This window comes from Ictalurus furcatus, chromosome 14, assembly GCF_023375685.1.
Source record: "Ictalurus furcatus strain D&B chromosome 14, Billie_1.0, whole genome shotgun sequence".
Lineage (NCBI taxonomy): Eukaryota > Metazoa > Chordata > Actinopteri > Siluriformes > Ictaluridae > Ictalurus > Ictalurus furcatus.
This window is the reverse complement of record NC_071268.1, coordinates 19,238,081-19,260,340: the sequence shown is the minus strand read 5'-3', so window position 1 is coordinate 19,260,340 and position 22,260 is coordinate 19,238,081. Positions and strand designations below refer to the sequence as shown.

The 22,260-nt window shown below is 38.6% G+C and overlaps 2 protein-coding genes across 6 annotated transcripts in view; both read right to left on the bottom strand.

Moving 5' to 3' along the window:
* Nucleotides 1-10,925: 10,925 nt before the first annotated feature.
* gpr37a (G protein-coupled receptor 37a) lies at nucleotides 10,926-19,894 on the bottom strand. The gene is made up of 2 exons (XM_053642226.1): nucleotides 17,843-19,894; nucleotides 10,926-13,912 (listed from the first exon to the last, which is right to left on the bottom strand). The coding sequence occupies exons 1-2, from the start codon at nucleotides 18,740-18,742 to the stop codon at nucleotides 13,064-13,066; spliced, it is 1,749 nt and encodes a 582-aa protein (XP_053498201.1). The 5' UTR covers nucleotides 18,743-19,894; the 3' UTR covers nucleotides 10,926-13,063.
* A 147-nt stretch (nucleotides 19,895-20,041) lies between these two features.
* pot1 (protection of telomeres 1 homolog) overlaps nucleotides 20,042-22,260 on the bottom strand; it is a 51,660-nt gene continuing 49,441 nt past the window's right edge. Inside the window, exons 19-20 of one of the 5 annotated variants that reach the window (XM_053641265.1) lie at nucleotides 21,065-21,170; nucleotides 20,042-20,856 (exon numbers count right to left, since the gene is read on the bottom strand). In XM_053641265.1, the coding sequence (XP_053497240.1) occupies nucleotides 20,738-20,856; nucleotides 21,065-21,170 (225 nt within the window). In that variant the 3' untranslated portion in view covers nucleotides 20,042-20,737. Of the gene's footprint in view, nucleotides 20,860-21,064; nucleotides 21,171-22,260 lie in introns of all 5 variants that reach the window. The other 4 variants (XM_053641266.1, XM_053641264.1, XM_053641263.1 and 1 more) reach the window with 4 other exon arrangements.

The following is a 22,260-nucleotide window of genomic DNA, read 5'->3' as shown; positions in this document are numbered from 1 at the left end:
TATATTGTATATTTTATGTTGTGTCACATATGTTACAGCAGCTATAAACAGTCATGTTCACATTTTTCTCTTGAAGTTAATAAGACAAAAATATGCAAAATGCACCGTTCTCTCTTATTAGACTTTCCTACGGCAGAAAAGTTATAGAAACAGCTTTAATTCAGACTGTTAAGAGCTGACACTGACTCCTTCCATAAATGTTAAATAAATGTCTCCTTATAGAAAATTTAACGCCATATCAATGATTATATGCTTTTCTTTGATAAATCTGTTATTATTAGCCTTAGACTACATGAAGCATCTGCCATACAAGTCCTTGTGAATTAGCCATTGCTATAGACAATAGAGTGTATTACAACAAGTGTGTTAATATAAACATGTGATTTTCCTTTAGCCAGCACTACTGTTAGAGCTACTGTTATACTAAATTAATCAACACCTTCTGACAAATCAGATTTGAGAATTCAACAACGCTGTGGTATAAGAGGAAATATTACAGAGCCCAAATGTATTTCATAAATGATTCAGATGTGTAAAATATTCTGTTCATTCATAAATAAGCATATTATGGCTAAATATTTTATTATATCATATTTTATTGATTTTTGAAATGAAAATAATTAACCGCTGGAGCAATCTATTAAAATTATATAATTTTTATGCAAATGCCAATGCACAGTTGCATTATATTTGATGAACTTAAAAAAAATGGTAATTCTGGCATGTGCAAAAGTTTGAACACCCTTCCAGTTGTACAGTCTCAGAACTTAATTAACTTCTTAGGCCTTAATTGACTCATTATAACTCGTTAGGCAGGCCAAGAATTTTCATTAGGAATAACAATTTCAGAGTATAATAAATTCTCTGACTCTTCAAACCTTGTGCTACCACTCAACAACCATGGGCTCCTCCAGGGGGGTTTCTAGGGTTTGATCACTACTGGGGCAGAGGCCCCCAAAGGATTTTACAAAAGTACTTCAAAATTTCCCACCCACCCCCGGGAAGATTTTTTTTTTTTTTTGCAAAAACAGTACCAAAGCATTCAATTCTGGTGACTCAGTATTTATTTATTTATTTACCAGTCATTTCTTTTATTTAATCATATTATGTAACAAAACATTAATGTAAGTATGTGCTGCAGATCATTTCAGTAGTTAAATTTGACATATTATTTTACTGTAAAAGGCTTTGCTAAAATTGCCCACATAAACTTTTTTAGGTATCTGCACTGGTTTGTTTGGTTGACAAAATTCATATTTTTATACCTTGGAACTCTGTTTTACTATAGTAATTTTTAAACAATTAGTAACAACATTAACTCCATCAATACAAGTTCACATTTTATTTGATACTTGAACATACCTTTTCAAATTCCTGAAATAAATACACACAGCTATACACTCCGTTCAAAAAGACAAGAGAAGGAATGATTTTTTTTTTTTTTTTTAAATACAAAGCTGGCACCTGAAATCCCATCACAATTATACAGCAGTGACTTATGAGATAACCTCTACAGTATATAAAACAACAAAGATATCAACATTTTCATCCACCCTCTCCAATCCTAGTCCACCCAGCCCCAAAAACAAATTCATTGTGTTTTGTTTACACAAATATCTGACAAGCTACTGGAAGAGGCCACGGAAACTGTGAAATTAGCTTCTAAACCAGGGATGAGCAATATCAGTCCTGGAGGGCTACTGCACTGTCCTGAGTTTAGCTCCATCCCTAATCAAACACACCTGAAAAATCTAACCAAAGTCAAATTACAGACAGGTGTGTTTGATTAGTATTTTCCTGAGTAAACTAACTAACTAGCCCTCTGAATAAACAATCACTTCGAAAAGCTTTCAGTGATGATGACTAAATCACATTGTTTTTGGCAGAAATCCAAATTAGAAGAGATAAGCAAGCAGTCTTTTAGCAGCTAACAAGCTAATGTTATTGATATAATCTGTGCCAAGTAAATTAGATCTGGAAAACGGGATGTCCTAATTCAACTAAATACACATTCACATACTACTCATTAGCACGGCGATAAGTGTTAGCCTGGTAGTTACCTGTCCTCAGCTACAATTTCGTATTATGAATTATAGTCTGACTGCAAGTTTGGGTTTCCACGGAGAAAAGTAAAGGGAGGAGGAGGACAGAAAGGGGGGTGCACAGGATATTTTCACTTCAGCTGGCATTACAATCAGCCTTCATTTTTTAAATAATTCAAATGATGTAAATGATAATGTCCAATGAATAGGAACAGATGGATCTACTGTAATCTACCTTATCAGACAATGATTTATCAGGAAAATTTTACTGGGGTACAGGAAAATTTTACTGGGGGTCATGTCCCAGTAAAAAGGGTCTAGCGATGCCCCTGGCCTCCTCTAAGCAGCTGACTGAGGATCTGAAAATGAATCTAATTGATGTCTACAAAGCAGGGAAGATGATAAAAACATATTAAGGTACTTCCAGCTCACAATATCCTCTGTCCAAAAACATTAAGAAATGGCAGTTAAGGTGAATTGTTGAAGTCAAGGTAAGATCTGCACAACCAAGAAAAACCTCTCAGATTGAACTGCCTACATGTTGGGCAAAAAGGCAAAGCAAATCCCTCATATGATACTAAGGATGTGTAGGATGTTGTAGCTGAAACACAGGAGTCGTGGTGCACCATTCTATTGTGCAGAGTTGCTTTCACAAACATTATCTGCATGGAAGAGTCATCAGAAGGTAACCTTACCTGCAACCTCATCACAAAACTGAAAGAAAAACATCTAGATATGTCTGACGCATTTTGGAAACATGTGCTGTGGAATGATGAAATATGTTTGGAGCACAAAAGGGAGTAGAAATTGCAAAAAGAACACCTTGCTTACTGTCAAGCATGGGGGTGGATCTATTGTGCTTGGGGTTGTGTGGAAGCCAGTGGCACAGGAAACACTGCACAGATAAATAGAAGAATGGATTCCAGTAAAGATCAGCAAATTCTGATAACACAGTCAGTCAAGAAACTGAAGCTGAATGGAGACTGGTTTCTCAACAGGACAGTGATCCAGAACATACTTTGAAATCCACCATGAACTACTTCAAGAAAGGCAAGTTGTGTTTGGAATGGCCCTCACAGTCTTGAACATCAATGAAAATATGTAGATAGATCTTAAACATATTGTGCATGCAAGATAGCCCAATATCTCACAATTAGCAGTGTTCTGCAAGAAATAGTGAGTGAAAATTAATAATAAGGACAGAAAGATGTGATATCTTGCAGTGGGTGTTATGGGCATAGTAGATTTTCCAATCTTTTGCACATGCCACAATTACCTTTTTTTTGTTGTATTTTTCAGGTTCATCAAATATAAACTAACTGTGCATTTATATTTGCTGATTAAAAAAAACAAACAAACAATTTTTTTGAAGTTGTGTTTACTTCTTTTCACTTACAAAATGTGCAATTAGGCTGGGGTGCCCAAACTTTTGTATACAACTGGACACAATGGTAGTCACAATATTCTTAAAATTCAGGATAAGATAATTCTGCTCATAATAAACATGTAATGAATAAAATATGACAGAGTGTACTTTTATAGGAAAATACCCTGATGTTTTCCTATAGTCATACTGTGAAATGATGTGAAATACTGCACAAAATTTACAGTTGAATTAGTTGGTTCTTATGTTGTGTGTTGTAAAATGTTCAGCCCAACAGGGAGAGAGGATATGGGAGGCAATTTATGTGAACTGCAAGTAGAGCTGAGTTCTTGTGCTGTAATCTAAAAGTACACTCTTAAAATCATTTGGAAAACATACCTTTTTAATTTGAATAAACTCTTGTAGAAACTGTTTAGCTATTTACCGTGGTAAATCATGCTGATGACAACCCATAGAATGCTACATGCTAATTTTTTAAAATATAATTTTGCATAATTATGGCTAATTGTTTTGCATAATTTGGTGTCTCATCCAGGGTGTATTATTCCTGCCTAGATTATTACTGTTATTTTTCCCCCTATTATAACAGTATCCAACTTTGCATAGGCAGATGAAATTGCCATGATTATGCAGGCTAACTAAGCATACACTATGTGGGCAAAACTATGTGGATACCTGACCATCACACCCATATGTGAGCCTTCCCCAAACTGTTGCCACAAAGTTGGAAGTATACAATTGTCTATAATGTCTTTGTAAGCAGTAGCATTAAGATTTCCCTTCACTGGAACTAAGGAGCCTAGTCCAAACTTGTTCCAAGCATGACAATGCCCATAAGGACATGTTTGCCAAGGTCAGTACATAAGAACACAAGTGGCCTGCACAGAGCCCTGACCTCAACCCAAGTAAACACATTTGGGATTAACTGGACTTTGACTGTGCAGCACACCTTCTCCCTGACATCAGAGCCTTCCCCGGTATGCTCTTGTGGCTGATGGAGCACAAATCCCCACAGACATATTACAAAATCTAGTAAAAAAAAACCTTCCCAAAAGAGTGCAGGCTGTCGTAGCAGCAAAGTGGGAACCAAGTCCATGTTTATGCCTATTGTTTTGGAATGGGATGTTCAAGGACAGATTGGAGTGTGATGGTCCACCATCCTTTGGCCATATAAAAATCTTACATACCAATGGACATTCAGCACTCAAATGGTACACTTCCAGCATGGCTAGCTAAATAACAGTGTAGGTTAAACTTGCTAATGAGATTCACATGGGTTAAAAGATATCCAAGCTCAGAGGAAACAACTCTTTTAAAAAGAAATATGAAGAGGATAATGTCATTTTTGCAAGTTAAAGAATTCACGTGTTAAAATTTACATATCAGGAGACTGATATCAATTGATTTTGGTTGCAAAACTGAAACAAAAAGAAAACTGTCCACCAACTTAGTTAGCTTAAATTAAACCTTTAACAAAGATATACCAAAAAGATGTTTTTATCACTGTTCTGTGACATCAGCAGTGAGAAATCCATGCAATAAGATATAAATGGACATTGACATATATAACATATAAATAACATAAATGCTACATTCATGTGTCATAACAAATGGCTCATATGACTCCTGTGCCATGATTCGTCTGCTTGTAATACATTTTTTCAGCTTTGGTAGACTTTGACTTGACTTTGAGATGTGGCTAAAAATCGAGCTGAGAAGAAGAAGTGTTTGGCTTTATTTTGCCTTCATGGGTGTGAGGCAGAACAGTACTGTGTCCCTGTGTCTTTGTCCCTGTGTCTTTGTGAATACTGAGTTACAGGCCACTGGTGGCAGCTTGGGCCCTCCCACAAGCCATAAAAAAGCCCACACAGGACTGTGATTGTTCCCTCTTGACCCCAAGTACCAGAATGACGCAGTCAGTCAGCTTCCTTTGTACTAGAGGGGACTCAGGAAATCAAACTTTAATTAACAAAATTTCTGTATTAGGTGGTGTTTTAAAATCTAATGTCTAGTCATCATAGACACATGCATGTTACTTGTACCTGTCTTTTTACAAACAGTTGCATAATACACAGATATTCTATAGAATAAGTGATCACAGTATCACTTGAAAATATACTAACACTACACAGGCATGTAAAAGCTTCAACAGAATACTTTCCCACGCAGAAATGCACTTAGACCAACAATGCAGAGATTGTTTATGGTTCCCATTGAGAGCCGTGATTGTGTTCTAGCTCAGATTCTCCTCAACAAAACCAAAATATTTCACATTACCTATACATATTACATGGTTTATCAGATCAGTCTCACCCAAAGGTGATGAGGAATATGAAAATCTAAGCTTTCTTTGTGTTGTAGACAATGTTTTACCTGTTGTGACAGCAAGGGCGCAGGTTTGGTGTCAATATTGGTAGGGACAACCCCCGGAAAAAAAGGACGGTTTAACGTTGACAACCAAATGGTTTATTAAAATATAACATCTATATTTACATTAAGATCTGTATTTACATTTAAATACAAATTATACAAAGCAACAGATCAAAGACTAAAAGAAAGTAAACTATGAAATTATTTGTTAACTTTGGATCCCATTTATTTTTGAGGGAAATGTTAATATTGAGTGAATAGGATCTTATGTGGTGTGTCTAAAGTGTCCGTAGTGTATGAATGGGTGTGTGAGTGTATGTGATTATGCCCTGCGATGGACTAGCACCCTGTCCAGGGTGTACCCCACCTTGTGCCCGATGCTCCCTGGGATAGGCTCCAGGTTCCCCGTGACCCTGAAAAGGAGTAAGCGGGAGAAGATGGATGGATGGATGGAGGATCTTATGTTGTTTTGATGTAAGATTTTTTTCAAAACAAACTCATGACCAATATGTTGACTTTCAAAGGTTATACTGTATATTTGCTGAACATCTTAAAGACTGATTTTAATGCTGATGCCTCCCTACAATTCCAAACTATAATTCATAATTAGGACCTCACCTGAAAGCCTGAAGACGCAGCTGTTTCATCCTACTCTACTTCAGCCTGCTGCTGCGTTTCCTGCATAGAAACTAATTCATTAAATGATGACATTTTCATGGGATTTCTAGACTAAAATTCAACTCAACATAATTTCATGTATGCAGCTATTTTATGTTCCAGCTAGCAACCTGACTGCTAGCCTGCAGATGACAGAAGCCAGGGTTGGCTTGCTAGTTAATGCTAGCTAACACAGTTAACTAACATCAGTTTACTTTTCGCAGTGCAAGGCTGGTGACATTTGGTCGCTAACAGGTTTTCATTTTAAATCAATGTGGCTACTGGACAGTTAGTTTACTACCTATTACTTACTCTTTGAGTGGGGAAAAAGCTCCTCATGTCTCGTCTAGTCATTTTTTTGTCATTTGTCTCATGTCATTTTTTTTGGAGGCATATCTACAAAGTACAAAATGTGTTGGCATATGAAAAAATACTTTATGTATGCTGTGCCATGCAAGCAATAGAGGAAAGGGAGTAAAGTCATCTGAAAGACTACATTTTTCACCCATGCTTGAGGTATGGACTGACAAACTTGATCAGCCCTCGCCTCCATGTCTGTACTCTACACTGGCAGCTCGATATTTGCAGGTAAGATGAGTCTTCAGATGCCCCTCCCTTTCAGCCAATCAAATGCTAGCATGCCTAAATCCTGGAGCTTCTGGGAGAGTATGCTATGGAATTTACATGACTTTACTCCAAAGATAATGCGAACGAGTTTGCGCAAATATTGGTAGGGACAATTCTGCCCTCCCAAAATATTGATAGGGACCGTCCATATGCAAATCTACGCCCTTGTGTTATAGGAACATTTGATTAATTTGCACACTTGTGTAGTTGTAGTCAAGGTGCACTCTCAGGCCCATGGGAATGTGTGTTTAAAGAGCGCTTCCCATTACTGTGTTACTGTGTTCTGCTGATCTGCCGAGAGAGAGAGAGAGAAAGAGAGAGAGAGAGCGAGCGAGAGATTCCTTCCATTTTTATTTTCTTGTGAAGGTGATATTGCTACTCTAAAGACTAACATATGCAAAATGGAGTCTCCTTATATATATATATATATATATATATATATATATATATATATATATATATATATATAAGTAATAAAGAACTCAGTGCAGTGTTATAGGACCATGAAGTGTTTTTTTTATCAGCTTTGAGGGGGCAGTTTTGATTAGTGCTGGTTACTTTTTGTGGTGCTCAGTGATCAGGTGACCAGAAAGACTGAGTAGAAGGTTGTAAAGCCATTCTGCAGTGTTATATGCAATTCCATTCTAAAGACGCACTGCCTGTAAAAGAAATGCCTCTTGCTGCGGTAAGTGAAAGCTTTAACAATTGCTCTGGGCCCAGTTTTCCCAAAAGCATCATGTTTTAGCACAATGACATTCTTATTCCCTGACCCATTGAACTTGCATGAGAATATGTATTCGACAGAGACTACAAAGCATTTCTGTAAGTCGCTCTGGACAAGGGAGTTTGCTAAATGCTGTAAATGTACATGTACTGTAAACGTCATGCATCATAAAGTTAAAATTGTCTTACATTTTTGTAGACAGAGTATTCAGTGTGATCCTCGCTCTGCCATTTATCAGTGATCTTTGTGCAGTGAAAACTCAGCCATGCTGATAAGCGCTTACCTTCGATTAGATGTCCAACAGGTTTCTCATTAAAGGAGTGAGATGGGAATAAGTCAAGAGGAAAGCAAAAGCTTTCTTAATCTTTTTCATTCCTATTATTTGAGTGCACTATGAACCCAGTGACTGTTCAATTCCACAGTTGAGTGTTAATTGCATCACTGAAAGCATGAAGAGAGGAAAATATGAGATGATTTCATGTAAAAGCCACAAGAATAGGTGAGTGAATGTCAATATTAAGAGGTTTTAAATAAAAACCTTTGCTACTGACAGAAATTACATGGCATAGAATGAAGATTAATTAGATCATTAATAAAGTATTTATTAGTGAAAATATGAACAGAAGTTGAAGTTGAAAGTGAATTTTTGTCAAAGATAGCCAAACATGGATTAAACAGTGTTATTAGAGCATTAGGTCTTAATCAGTGTCTTCCAAGAGATTTACTCCATTACTACTTTCTTAAGCGTCTTTCTTAGGTTTCTTAATTGGATTCACTGTAATAGGATTGCCATCATTAAAAAACATGGACTGGTTAGAAATATATTTAACCCTATAGGGTGCAACACACTCAAAGCATACTTTTTAAAATATTGTAGTTCAAAGAATATGAAATCTGATCTCTAATGATGCATTCAGTCAAAACCCTGTAGTTGTTAGTATTGCTAAGGTACTTACCACAGCTGGTACTCCTTCTGAGTCCAGACAATAACACAGTATGGCCTTTGCTGTGTGTTACAGTATGCAATAGGATATGTTCTGTCTGGAATGAAGCACAGCTGGACAGGTTTCTGTCTGCCTGTTGTTAGACAGTACATCAGTGACAGACATAAATAATAATAACAACAATAATCAAACTCTTTGACCTTTAAAGAAATAGCCATTGTGGTTTCTTCAGTGCACGAATGAAGAAAAAAAAAAACCACTTATAACCTGCATGGAAAATTTCATAGCTTAGTCGACATATATATCTAGCCTCAAGGTGAATAAATAAATACATTTAGATTCTAAGATTATTCATGCTAGGAGGCTAGCGGTTAGCACGTTTGCATCACAGCTCCAGGGTTGGGGGTTCGAAGCCCACCTCCGCTCTGTGTGTGCGGGGTTTGCATGTTCTCCCCATATTTCAGGGGTTTCCTCCAGGTACTCTGGTTTCCTCCAAAGACATACGTTGTAGACTGACTGACATTTCCAAATTGTCTGTAGTGTGTGAATGTGTGTGCAAGATTGTGTCCTACAATGGGTTATACCCCCCATCTTGTGCCCAGAGTTCCCTGGGATAGGCTCCAGGCTCTCCGCAACCCTGTGTAGGATAAGCAGTATGGAAAATGGATGGATGGATTATTCATGCTGTGGTGTCACAGCATTTTGTATTATCTCACGCAGAGCTAATACTAAACTGTACGTGGGAGTTTCCGGTCTGTTGGTAATAATGAATCATCGAACAACAAAGAAAAAGCAGCTTTAAATGTGAACAAACAAACGAAAAAGGGCCAAAAGTTTCCTTCCTTTTGGTTACTGAGTTTAAGGTTTGGGTTAGAGTTAGGTGTCGGCATAGCATTTATACTGCATTAATAATTGTCAGTGCAAGGTCCTCAAAATGATAGTAACACAAATGAATGTGTGTGAAACAGTAAGCAGAGCCCCTCACAGAGAACAGTTCTCAGTGCCCTCCAACTCATTAATGCATTTAAGTGTTCACCACAGGCAGTGACCTAGAAATGAACAGCAATCCCACAAAGAGAAACATGAGACAAAGCAGCCTTTATCCCATCAGCATGGAATCTGCTCTGTCACACATATCACATTATACAACGCACTGAGGGCGGACAACCATTTTGAGTACGCAGCTCACTGGGATTCATATCTGATAAATGGGCATTGGGTGTGTGTATGTATGAGGTTATGACCTAGTCCCACCAAAGAAAGTACAGTCAGTATGGAATAGCTAATAGCTAAGCAAACAAATCTGCACTTGACAAATACTGATCACAGACCCATTAAAAATACAACTGACGTCAGGACAAAAATGCAATTATTGAATTGTCCCTAACATTTATGAGTCAGTTGAAATCGTGTATGCCTTTTTGGTAGCTTAATTACTCCAACATTGAAAAATAATAACAAAAAGAGATTACCGTTTATGAATTATTCATGATACATCTAGCATAGGAGTTATAATTAATTTTAGTTGAGGAACTGTTCATCAGGACAAGTTGTAGGTTTAAGCCTAGATGATACTGACTTTGCATTAGTAATATTTCACCCCTGTACTTATAATACACTTGGTTAAATTAGGAAGGTTTTGGTGTAGCTGGCATGAACCTCTCAAATAAACACTGTATATATTATAATAATATGTCACAGTTTGTCCTTGTTAGTCCAAAAAGAATCAACATCTCTTCATAATGTTCTTTGCATATCAAAGGATTATGGTGCCAAAAAGAAATGCCTCTCTCATCTGTCTATACTAAACATTTCTATTATGGTACGAAACCATAATATGATGAAAAACATTAATGAAAGTTCTTCTCGGTTTTGACTTGAATATAAACTTGTGTCTTGTAAACTCAGCAGAGCTGCTCTACTCTACTCCTCTGGGGCAAAGACATCGTCAGTGCAGACCGTAATTACCCAGCTCCAAATGTCCAGTTCACCAAAAAAGCACTTCCTACATCTTTCCTCTCACAGCTAAGCTCTTTCTTCATGGCTGTCACTGATGTAAACAGACCTTTTCATTATGGATGCCTAATGTTGCTGTGGCAACCAGCTTAAGACAATAGGCTCTGTGTGCACTCATACTGTATAGCACTGATGTCATGCATAAGACCAACGCCTTCACAAAGACTGAATCTTCCAGTGTTGTGAAACAACTTCGGATGAGTTCCAACGAAAACAGTTAGTAAATAAGTAAACAAATAAATACAATCAGCACATGATACATTTAACTGCATATTTACCACAATTAGGTATATATAAGTCTTTCACCACACTTTTTGACTCACTTTTTTTTATTAAAACAATATTTAGGCTAAAATAGCAGTCTTTATTTTACAGTCAGCTGAAGTGATGCAGTTTTTCCTGCTACTAAATACAGTGTATAACTGATTCATATGAATCATCATTTACCATTACCCAACAACATACAGTGCTGTGAATAAATATTTCCTGATTTCTTCTGTTTATGTGTACATGTCATACTAAAAAGTTTTAGCTCTTCAAACAAAATACAACATAAAACAAAGGCAACCTGAGTAAACACAATATACAGTTTTTATTTATTTATTTTAATTAAAGAAAAAAAAATGTTATCCAACACCTATCACCAATGTGAAAAATTAATTGCCCCCTTAAATTACTGCAACCAAACACTTTAGATAACTGGAGATCCTTACTTATTCCTATGCTTTGGATCACTGTCTTGCTGCATAATCCAGTTGCGCTTGATTTTCAATTTACAGACTGAAGACCGGACATTCTCCTTTAGGATTTTCTGGTAGAGAGCAGAATTCATGTTTCCCTCAATTATTGCAAGTTGCCCAGGCCATGAAGCCGCAAAGCACCCTCACACCATCACACTACCACCACCATGCTTGACTGTAGGTATGATGTTCTTTTTGTGGAATTCTGTGTTTGGTTTATGCCAGATGTAACAGAACCACTGTCTTCTAAACAGTTCCACTTTCAATTCACAGAATATTCTCACAAAAGGTTTGAGGATCATCAAGGTGTGTTTTGGCAAAATTCAGATCAGCCTTAATGTTCTTGTCTAACATAAGAGCTTTAAAGATTAAGCTTCTCTTCCATGGATGCCATTTCTGCCCACTGTCTTTCTGATAGTGGAGTCATGAACAGTGACCTTTATTGATGCAAGAGAGGCCTGTAGGTCATTTGATGTTGTCCTTGGGTCTTTTGTGACTTCCTGGATGAGTAGATGCCTTGGAGGAATTTTGGAAGGTCGGCCACTTCTGGGAAGGTTCACTACTGTGCAGAGTTTTTCCATTTGGACATAATGGCTCTTACTGTGGCGCTTTTGAGTCCCAGAGCCTTTGAAATAGTTTTGTAACCCTTCCCAGACTGATGTATTTCACTCACCTTCTTCCTCATCATTTCTGGAATTTCTATTAACTTTGGCACAGTGTGTTACTGGGTAAGACCTTTTAACCAACTTCATGCTGTTGAAAAAGTTCTATTTAAGTGTTGATTTGATTGAACAGGGTTTGCAGTAATCAGACCTGGTTGTGTCTAGTCCAGCTGAACCACATTATGAATGCAGTTTCATAGATTTGGGGAATTAGTAACTACAGGGGCAAATACATTTCCACACAGGCCCAGTTGTTATTGGATAACTTTTTCGTTCAATAACATTATCATTTAAAAAACTGTATTTTGTATTTACTCAGGTTTCCTTTGTTTTATCTTAGATTTTGTGTTAATTTCTGAAACAACTTAGTACGAGATAAACACAAAAACAGACGAAATCACTTTTTCACAGCACTGTATTAACTACCAGCTATTTTAAGATTACTTTCCATGAGACTTCAAAATAGTACATTGTGTTTGCCAAAAAAAAAATTAAAGATGTAAACTTTCAACATGTACATATAAGACAACTGTGCAAAAAAAATGTGAGTTAATTCATAATCCCTATGAACTCCATTTAAACTAGAGCTAATGCTCATGGTTTTCTTCTGCAAACAGTAACGAGCAGCTACAACACTAAGAAAATCTGCCCTATAATACTGTAAATTGCTTTACGTAGACTATTTGTGGCCAAGCATCTCCCAAAATGTGCCAAGTGAGTTAAAACCCAAAGTCAGACGGTAGATCACAGTGGTCTCACAAGTCACAAGTCTGAGCCCTTTGTAAAGTGTGGTAAAACATGACCGAGTGTAGAACATGGCATTGGTTGTATCCTTTGGGTATGATATGTTCTAGAGTGTACGTATGGGTGGATAGTATGTGCTCAGGTGAAAGCCTCCTAGGAGTGTGTGCTGACAGATGTATAGCTAGCTGCTTCCCTGTGCACAGTGCTATAGGGTGAGAGCTCCAGCTCAGTAGTGGCCTCATTCTCGTTGTCGTTGCTAGTCCCATTAGACAACTTTGGCGGGCCGCATTCGTCCAGGCAGCAGCAGCAGCACTGCAGAAAGGCTTTGCTGAAAGGCTGACAAAGCACTAGCAGCAGCACAGGTGTCACTGCACACTTGCAGAACAGCAGCATCTGACTAACCATGTGTAGGATGTCCAGAGTGTGGCGTGGCATTCCAATGGCCATGTATGCTGACACAACATTGTAGACGTTCTCTGGGATCACACAAAACCCATAGAGGATGGCCAGAGCCACTACTGTACAGTTCATCCTTCTCTCCAGATGGATCTGCTCACGCTGCCCACGAACACTTGCCCTCTCAGCCTGGCGCATCTTCCGCGCTGTTACCACTGAGCTGATAATGGTGAAAACAGTGGGCAGACAGAAGTAGCAGCCAAAGTGCCACCAAAGACGGGCTCCATCATAAGTAAGTCCCAGCACGTAAAGGGAGTCAGGGAGTGTTGTGGAGATGCGGACTATACAGCGCTCGCTGGGTAGCATCTCATTAGCCACCTCAGGGAGCTCCTCAGCAGGCAACTCTCTCTCCTCTGTTACCAGCTGGTGGATTAGCAGCTCAGGCAGTGCCAGCAAAAGAGCACCCAGCCAGATCACAGCCAGCTTAGCTGCAGTGGAGGCACAGTTCTCAAGCGTCTCGTAGTACATCCGCACATTGGATGCGGCTCGGAAACGGTCGATACACAAAGCGCAAAGGGTAAAAGTAGTTACACCCAAGGAAGCCACCTGTAATGGAAAGACAGGAATTAATTAATTAATATCAATACTCATCAAAATATCTATCAAACCTATCCAGACTATCTATCAAACAATTACTTCCACAGTTTGGGCAATGGTGACTTATGCCCAAAAGATACAGCCATATTCATGCACTTAATCTTGCCTTAGCATACATTTGACCTAATTTATACAATTGAGGGTTAAGGGCCTTGCTCAAGAGCCTAGCAGTGACAGCTTGGCCAGTGCTGGGATTTGAACTCATGACCTTACAATCACTAGTCCAACATCTTAACCGCCGAGATACAACTGTCTGATTAGCTACATGCAGTTCACACCTCTTAGGGTGCCACATCTTTTCCTGAGTAGAAGCACCAGAGACAGTTTTCTAATAGTGTCTAAACCACCGGCTTTTAACACAAGCGCTTGCCTTTAAACCCCCTCAAAAAAATCTGATAGGAAAATAATCCGAGAGGCATTTTTTCCTTTGCTGTCAAATGTAATATAATTTTAAATAAAAGCAAGAGACGATTTAAAAATTTAGGAGTAGTGCTGAAAACAGTCTGAATAAATCAGAATACCGATTTGCTCACTTTCGTTATTAAATTCTAACTAAGCACGTGCAACTCATCTCTGAATACAGCCTTTATAAAAAATAAATAAATAAATAAAAAAATCTAGCAAGACAAGTGTTGTTCAGAGAAAGGTGAGTGTAGCCAAGTAGCCATTCCATGTTTTAGCACAATTTCAATGCACAGTCCACTTGAAATATTTCACTGCTATTATTCACTTTCCTTCAAATATATTTCGATTTTTAACCCCATTTTCTCCCAGTTTGGTGACTGCCAATTCCCACCTTCTAGCTAGTTCTAATCTATCACACAACTACCAAACAGGTAGGATAATGTCCAAACATTCAACAATCAAGTCATGTGAAGTCAGCCTCCACATTACTGACAGTCCCAGGTGCTTGGGAACTGCACTCTTCTGTATACGCGAGCGAAGAGGAACCCAGGGTTAACTAGTGAAGCTCAGAGCAAAGAGCAAGCTCAGTTATGTTCTATATTGTGTATGGTCAGAAATTCATGAACTGAAGGCTTATAATTTGATTGCCATGTAAGTAACATCTGTGAAACATCAGGAATGCAATAAATAATGCTAACCGTACATAATGCTGAGAAACCAGTGCTTGGTTTATTTTTAAAACCTCTAGTTAGGACTACAAACTCGGTAGATTATTAGTTACCAATGATAAACTACTCTGATACAAAAGTAATTGACCCTCCACTCTCTATGGTTAATACCAGAATGATTTTTTATTAGGCGGGTGTGCGTTGGTGCCAAAGAACAGCTATACACTGTCAGATAGTTGGTTAGTTTGATAGATGAGAAGTGGGATACATAGAAGGATAGATGGAAAGAATGAAGGAAGGAAGAACAAAAAGAATGAAGACAAATTATATTGTAATATGACTGTCACTAATTACTTGGGTGTGAGCATGTAAACTCTAAAGCCATGAAAACCAATTTTTCAGGGCTGAATGCATTTCGTCTATAGCACTAATGTAGCAGCCTCTCTAATCATTTCTAATTAATGACTTGATTAGAGTCCTCTTTAGCATGACAACACAGCACAATCGTTATCTACTTTACATAATGGCAAATCACCGCACGGCCTTGTTATGCAAATTGCATGTGCCACAGCTAGATATGTAATCTGTCTAAGCAATAAAGAGAATTTACTCATCCTGAATTACACTTCTTAGAAATGAATCACTTAATAAAGCATAAGTCTTATGCAAATCGTTCATTAGTGAGACTTATGCAATTCAGTGTACGTCTTATAGCTGGACACAAAAAGTGATGATTGTTTGCAATTGCCAACAATATATTCCATTTTTTTTTTATGGTGGAGTGGGCCATTTAGAGAAGCTTAATCTTGAAAAGCTGTTATGTTAGACAAGCAATTTTAATGGTAAACAGACACAGCAGTGAGACAAAATACAAACAATAATTGAATAACTCATTCCACATTAAGCAAAACCACATATAACTCCTACAGGGCCTGTGTGTCTCATTAATGGATGAACAGGAACCGTTTCAGTTACTCTGATGCCATGCAATAGACAGGTAGACTTAAACAAATCTCCAGACCGTGCTAGAGAAGATGGTGGGAAAATAATCTGGAGGTCTTCTGAATAGCATGGAGGGAATCTCTCAGTAATAAGCATAAGGCCCTTGTATCAGCCAGAGTGGCTTACTTAAAAAACAAAAGTTGATAGAAAGCAGCAAGAACAATATTAGTTTCTTATTTAACACATTTTGAACCTTTAATCAGTACATTAGAACCCATGATTACTCAGTCTCTGATTTCTCTGTTAAACCATTCCATACAAAACCATCTCAAGTATTTCTGTCCAACCACCAACACACACTTTTCTTTAAAAAAAAAGAAAAGAAAAAAAAAAGGACCCCAGAAATAACATGCATGATATATTTCCATGTGGTTTCTGGAAGCATCATAGTATAGAATCAGCATCAGTGGCCTAGTGCTTGCCTCAGGTTGTGGCTATATTTCTGCTCATCACTGGACACTACTAGCTGATGATATTTTAATATTCAGGCTTACAAACATGGTTGGGTTAGACAGACAAGTTCCTGCCTAGTTTAGATCCTATTTGACATAACTGTTCCAGTTTATTAGCAAAAACTGAGATTTTTGCAAATAAAGCTTACAAGTGAAATATGGTAAACCACCACAACGTTCTGTTTTAGGGACCACATTATTATCTCTTTATGCCCAGACCCTTGGCAATGTAACTCACAAAAATAAGGTTGGTTTTACGAGTGATGTACAATTATACTAATCAAATCTGCCTGATTCAGAAGACACAAAATGGAAGACTGTGTAAAGCAAAAACATAAAAGCTTGAATGAATAGAAACTCCCTATTCCTAAATTCTGACGAAACAGAAATACTGATATCTGCTGCAGTATGGTTGATAATGTCACCATCAAGTTTGGCATTTTGCTTTGGAAACAAAAAACTACTACCAATAAATGGTTCCCAGAATGTTCTGGGAATGCTACCATTTAGTTTTCCAGGAAAGTTTGTTTTATAGAAATATAATGTTCCCAGAATGTTTGATTATAATTACAAAATAATACATATGAGCAAAAGTTCCTTGTCACTTGTCATAAGACATTATGTTCCCAGACCATTTCAGAAACAATGCTAACTTTGTTAACTAAAATACCCCACCCTATATGCTAATATTAGGGAACCATATGCTAATGTTAGGGAACCATATGCTAATGTTAGCAAATCATATGCTAATGTTAGGGAAATATACTGTATCAGCTGAGGAGACTCTTCTCACCATGAAGCCAACATAGGCCTCACACTGTATCAAACCTCTCTTTCAAAGCAACTACCCCTGCTTTTGTCGAGCTTGACACTTTTGTTTAAACAAGAGAAAATGTGGTGGCCATCTCGAATATGCTCAGCTTTCCGTATTCTTCTGTTTACATGCTGTGACATAGGTGGCATTTTAACTTAGTCACCTATCACAGTGTAGGCTAGTACAGTGGTTTTCAGAGTGGGGGCCGCCAGGGGGCGCCTGGGGAGCCTCAACAATTTGGTGTGAAAAATAAATACATACATGATTTTCTCTGTCTCACTCTCCAGACAACCACACACAATCAATCAATTCCTAATCTAATGTAATGTAAAGATGCAAGATGTAATTATTAATTTAAAAAAAAAGGGGGGGGGGTATATTCAGAAGTCTGTATTTTTAATGTATTTTAAAGACATCTTGCAAAAGGGGGGCCTCGGTCAAATGTTAATGCCATTTGGGGGCCTTGCCCTGGAAAAGTTTGGGAACCCCTGGGCTAGTGTCCTCTCAAAGCACTTATTTTTATTTTATATATATTTACCTCAAAGTAGGGTATAATTTTACAGGAAAACTCTCCAAGCAGCCAGTCCTTCGTGAGCTGGTGGAATATCACTAAGGGTAAGCAGAAGAAGGTGATGAGGAAATCCCACAGGGCCAGATTGGCGAGCAGTGAGTTTGAGACGCTGCGCATGTAGTAATTATGACACACGGTGCACATGATTGCGATATTGCCGATTATCCCCGCTGTGAACATGATTACAGACACTAATATGACCGCATACGCTGCGTATGATTCCCCTGTGCCTGGATGAAACGGGTTTGGAAGCCCAGGACCTCTGGGTCGGGTGTTAATGGGGCCGAGAGGAGTGCTGTCCTCGTAGTCCTCCTCAGGGACAGTGAACGCAGGGTCAGGTGAAGGGAAAACACTCGGCGGCTCTGTGGGCTGCTGCTGCTGCTGCTGAGATGATGGTTTAGGGAGGCTTTCCAACTTCTCAACTACTGATCCTGGTTCACTTTGATTCGTCCTCGCAGCTCTTCTTTGTCGTTCGTACACACCAGGATCTTTCACGTGCTTTCTGTCAAGTGTGTGTATCCAGGACAGACTTGTGGCTTCATGCGTACCGGGTGCGTCAAGTGTTTTATCCGCGTGTGCCAGTGGAACACCTGTAACACCCACACGGCCATTTTGAGACTCATAACCCAGGACGTTTTCCCCAAACGTCTCGGGCACGTTTAAACCGTCTTTCTGTTGTAGGTGATCATTAAATCCGTTCCTGTGAGCCAGGAGTGCCAGCGCGCGCTCAGAGCTAGTCCTGAGGGCATTATTATAGGAACGAGTGGGGAGGCTCTTCCCAAGCCTGAAGTTGCGCCTGTACGCGGTAGCTGTCGAAAGTTCACAACACAAGAGCAGACAAAATAATCCTGTTAATTGTGTTCCCATGTTTCCCTTAAACACTCGGAGAAACCATACTCAAAACGTGACTATCCGGTCTTTTATACATCCATCGATTCCAGCGACACAGTTGTAGCCCTGACTCCCCACGTCATGCTGTTTCTGAGCGGCTGAAGGATAAACTCCGCGGTGTGACTCTCAGCATGCCGATGGAGGAGCAGTGCATGAGTTTTACTCTCCTTTCCTCTGCTCCTGCTGTGATACAAACACCCCTTTCCAAAACAGCGCCACTCTGCGGATGCACACCTACACTGTAGCCAAAAGACCAGGCTGCAGCCTGCACAACGGGGCGGGGCTGCACTTTTTGGTGGGACTACACTCCGCCCATAAGAGTTAGGGGTTAGGCTCTCAAGGGTTCTGGGGTTAGGCGTCGATGTCATTACATTGCCACTAACCAATGAGACCAGTTGTGGGCGGAGCGATACGTGTAGCCCCACCCAAAAGTGCAGCCCCACCCCGTTATGCAGGCTGCAGACAGGACCGTCTCACACTGAGGAAAAAAGGTTTCCACTACAAATACCATTACAACCCATCAGCTGTTAACCATTACCAAATGGTTTCCATTACTTAATATGACATAGGTACTTACTGATATCCACTAGACATAACAGGCCACCAGAAGGCAACAAATTACCCAGTAGAGACCCATAGGGACCATTACAGTTTCCATTATAACCATTACAAATTCTATGAGGGTTTCTGTCCTCCCACCCAGCAGATTCTATAAGCGTCCCAGTATTATACACTTTCTCAGTGTCAAAAGTAACAGTAAGTATCACCAGCTGCTTTAAGTACTACAGTGCATCTCATCCTCATGGACTGCACCAGATTTGTCAGTTCTTGCTGTGAGATGTTACTCCACTCCTCCACCAAGACATTTGCAAGTTCTCCATCATGTCTGACATTTAAAGTCAAAATCCAGGAGTTCCTCTGGGCACTGTGCTCTCTAAAGCCACACCACCAAAGCCAAATGTGCCTGTATATGTATGTGCCTGCAATTTACAATAAATAAATATATAAAAACAGTAAAATCAAATCAAATGAAAGAGGCTCAGGACAAATGGCCACATTAAATAATAATAAACATGAGAACAAAGTTTGCTGGGCTGCTTTGGTGATTAACAGAAGAGACGACATGAATCTTGGAAGCAGTGAAGCTTGTAGTGCAGCTAATATATATATTATATATATATATATATATATATATATAGAGAGATAGATAGAGAGAGAGAGAGAGAGAGAGAAGCTTATTAAAAAAAAATATATAAAAGATTTCTACAGTACATTTTTCTCTAACCAAGCTTCTCTCTTTACCCATCAGTATTGTCAAAAAGAAGAAAAAAACTGAACTCAGGGGAAAAACTGAACCAAAGGAGAAAAGTATCTCAAAAAAGAAGTAATGTAGAAAGCAGTGAGGTGGACATTTTCAGTTTGTCCATAAATTAAACACTTGTTTCTGAATGCTGCAAAACGTTTTCTTTTTGCCAGCATGCATTTGCTTTACATTTCTCGTGTATAACTGGCACCTAAAAGCCAGGTGATGATATATACATTTTGGAGGAGAATGGTGAAGAGGCAGTAGGAATTGTTCATAAAAGGTAATTTTATGGATTGAAGGCAGCTAGGAGTTTAAAAAGCAAGCATTTTTATTTGACTCTGTCTATATTCAGATGAATGCCTCATAATGATCTGTATCAGTGCAGGTAGGCCATACATTATATGCTAGACCTTATTCCCAAACTGCAATAAAACACAGCTAGGTCATATAGCTGAAAATTATAAATAAATAAAAAATCACTTTATTAATGGAAAACAATGTACATCATACACTATTTTTTTTTAAATACACAAAATATTTTGTATAAAAATACATTTTGCTAATCTCACTTTTAGTTTGTCAAATTTCTAACTGAAGTGTGTTCAATCCAAAGGTGCAGTACTGTAGTTTTTTCATAGCATTCTTCATACAAAGAAAAGCTGGCCTCACTGTGGAGTGTAGAAATTGCCTCTTGCTTCTGTGTTAGTGATCTGGTAGCACACTTGATTGCTGCTGTTCTCTTCTACAGTGTAGGCACTAAGGCAGAGGTCCAACCACGGGCGCTCTGCTGTGGAAAAGAAGCAGAAAAGAAACTCCTTGATATAAAGAGCAGTAATGTAATATACATTTCTATTAAAAGTAAACCATAAGTCGGACTGGTCAAATTTTATTGAATAATTAAAGGATTATATTCGCTCCGAGTGCTTTCTGTGATTATTCTTTGTTTGGAGCTAGCAGAAATTTGATGACAGTAGTTGCCGTGATGACTTTACCCATGCTGCTCCCTGGTGGATGAAGCCTATCCATGGTGATCTGAACTTTATCCTGTGAATCCTGACAAGCTGATGTGTCAGCAGCCGTGACCTGGAAGAATCTCTCCTAGGAGAATCAGAGGATGAGGGAAAGAAAGATAGAATTTTCTGTCTTCCTTTGGAGAAGGAAAAACAACCTTGTTGCACAGAGTACACAAATAAGATCGGTCTACATCACTGATTATTGTTAATAAATAAACAGTTTGTATGATGCAGAAAAAGAGCTGCATTTTAATACAAATATAGGTGCATCTAAAAAAAAAAAATAATTGAATCATAGATTTTCCCCCCATAATTTAATTCAAAAAGTGGAATTTTCTACATTCATTACACAAAGTGAAATATTTCAGGTCTTTTTTTTGTTTTACTCTTGATTATGGCTTACAGCTCATGGAAATAAAAAATCCAGTATCTCAAAATACTAGAATAAAGAATTTATAACAAGAATATCAACCTGAGAAGAGCTCTAATCAGTTAATTAATTCAAAAAAATTTTGACTAAAAAGACCATTGCTCAGTGGTCCAAAGTCCTCTTTTCATATGAAAGTAAATGTTGCATTTCATTTGGAAATCAAGGTCCCAGAGTCTGGAGGAAGTGTGGAGATGCATAGAATCCAAGTTGCTTGAAGTCCAGTGTGAAGTTTCCACAGTCAGTGATGATTTGGGGTGCCATGTCATCCGGTGGCGTTGGTCCACTGTGTCTTCTCAAGTCGAGAGTCAATGCAGCATCTACCAGGAGATTTTAGAGCACTTCATGCTTCCATCTGCTGACGAGCTTTATGGAGATGCTGATTTCCTTTTCCAGCAGGACTTGTCACCTGCCCACAGTGCCAAAACTACTAGTAACTGGCCTGCTGACCATGGTATTACTGTGCTTGAGTGACCAGCCGATTTGCCTGACTTGAACCCCATAGAGAATCTATAAGAGACACCAGACCTGACAATACAGACGAGCTGAAGGCTGCTATCAAAGCAACCTGGGCTTCCAGAACACCTGAGCAGTGCCACAGGCTGACTGTCTCCATGCCACGCTGCATTGATGCAGTAATTCGTGCAAAAGGAGCCCAAACTAAGTATTGGTGCATAAATTAACATACTTTTCAGAAGGTCGACATTTCTGTATTATAAATTCTTTATTCTAATATTTTGAGATACTG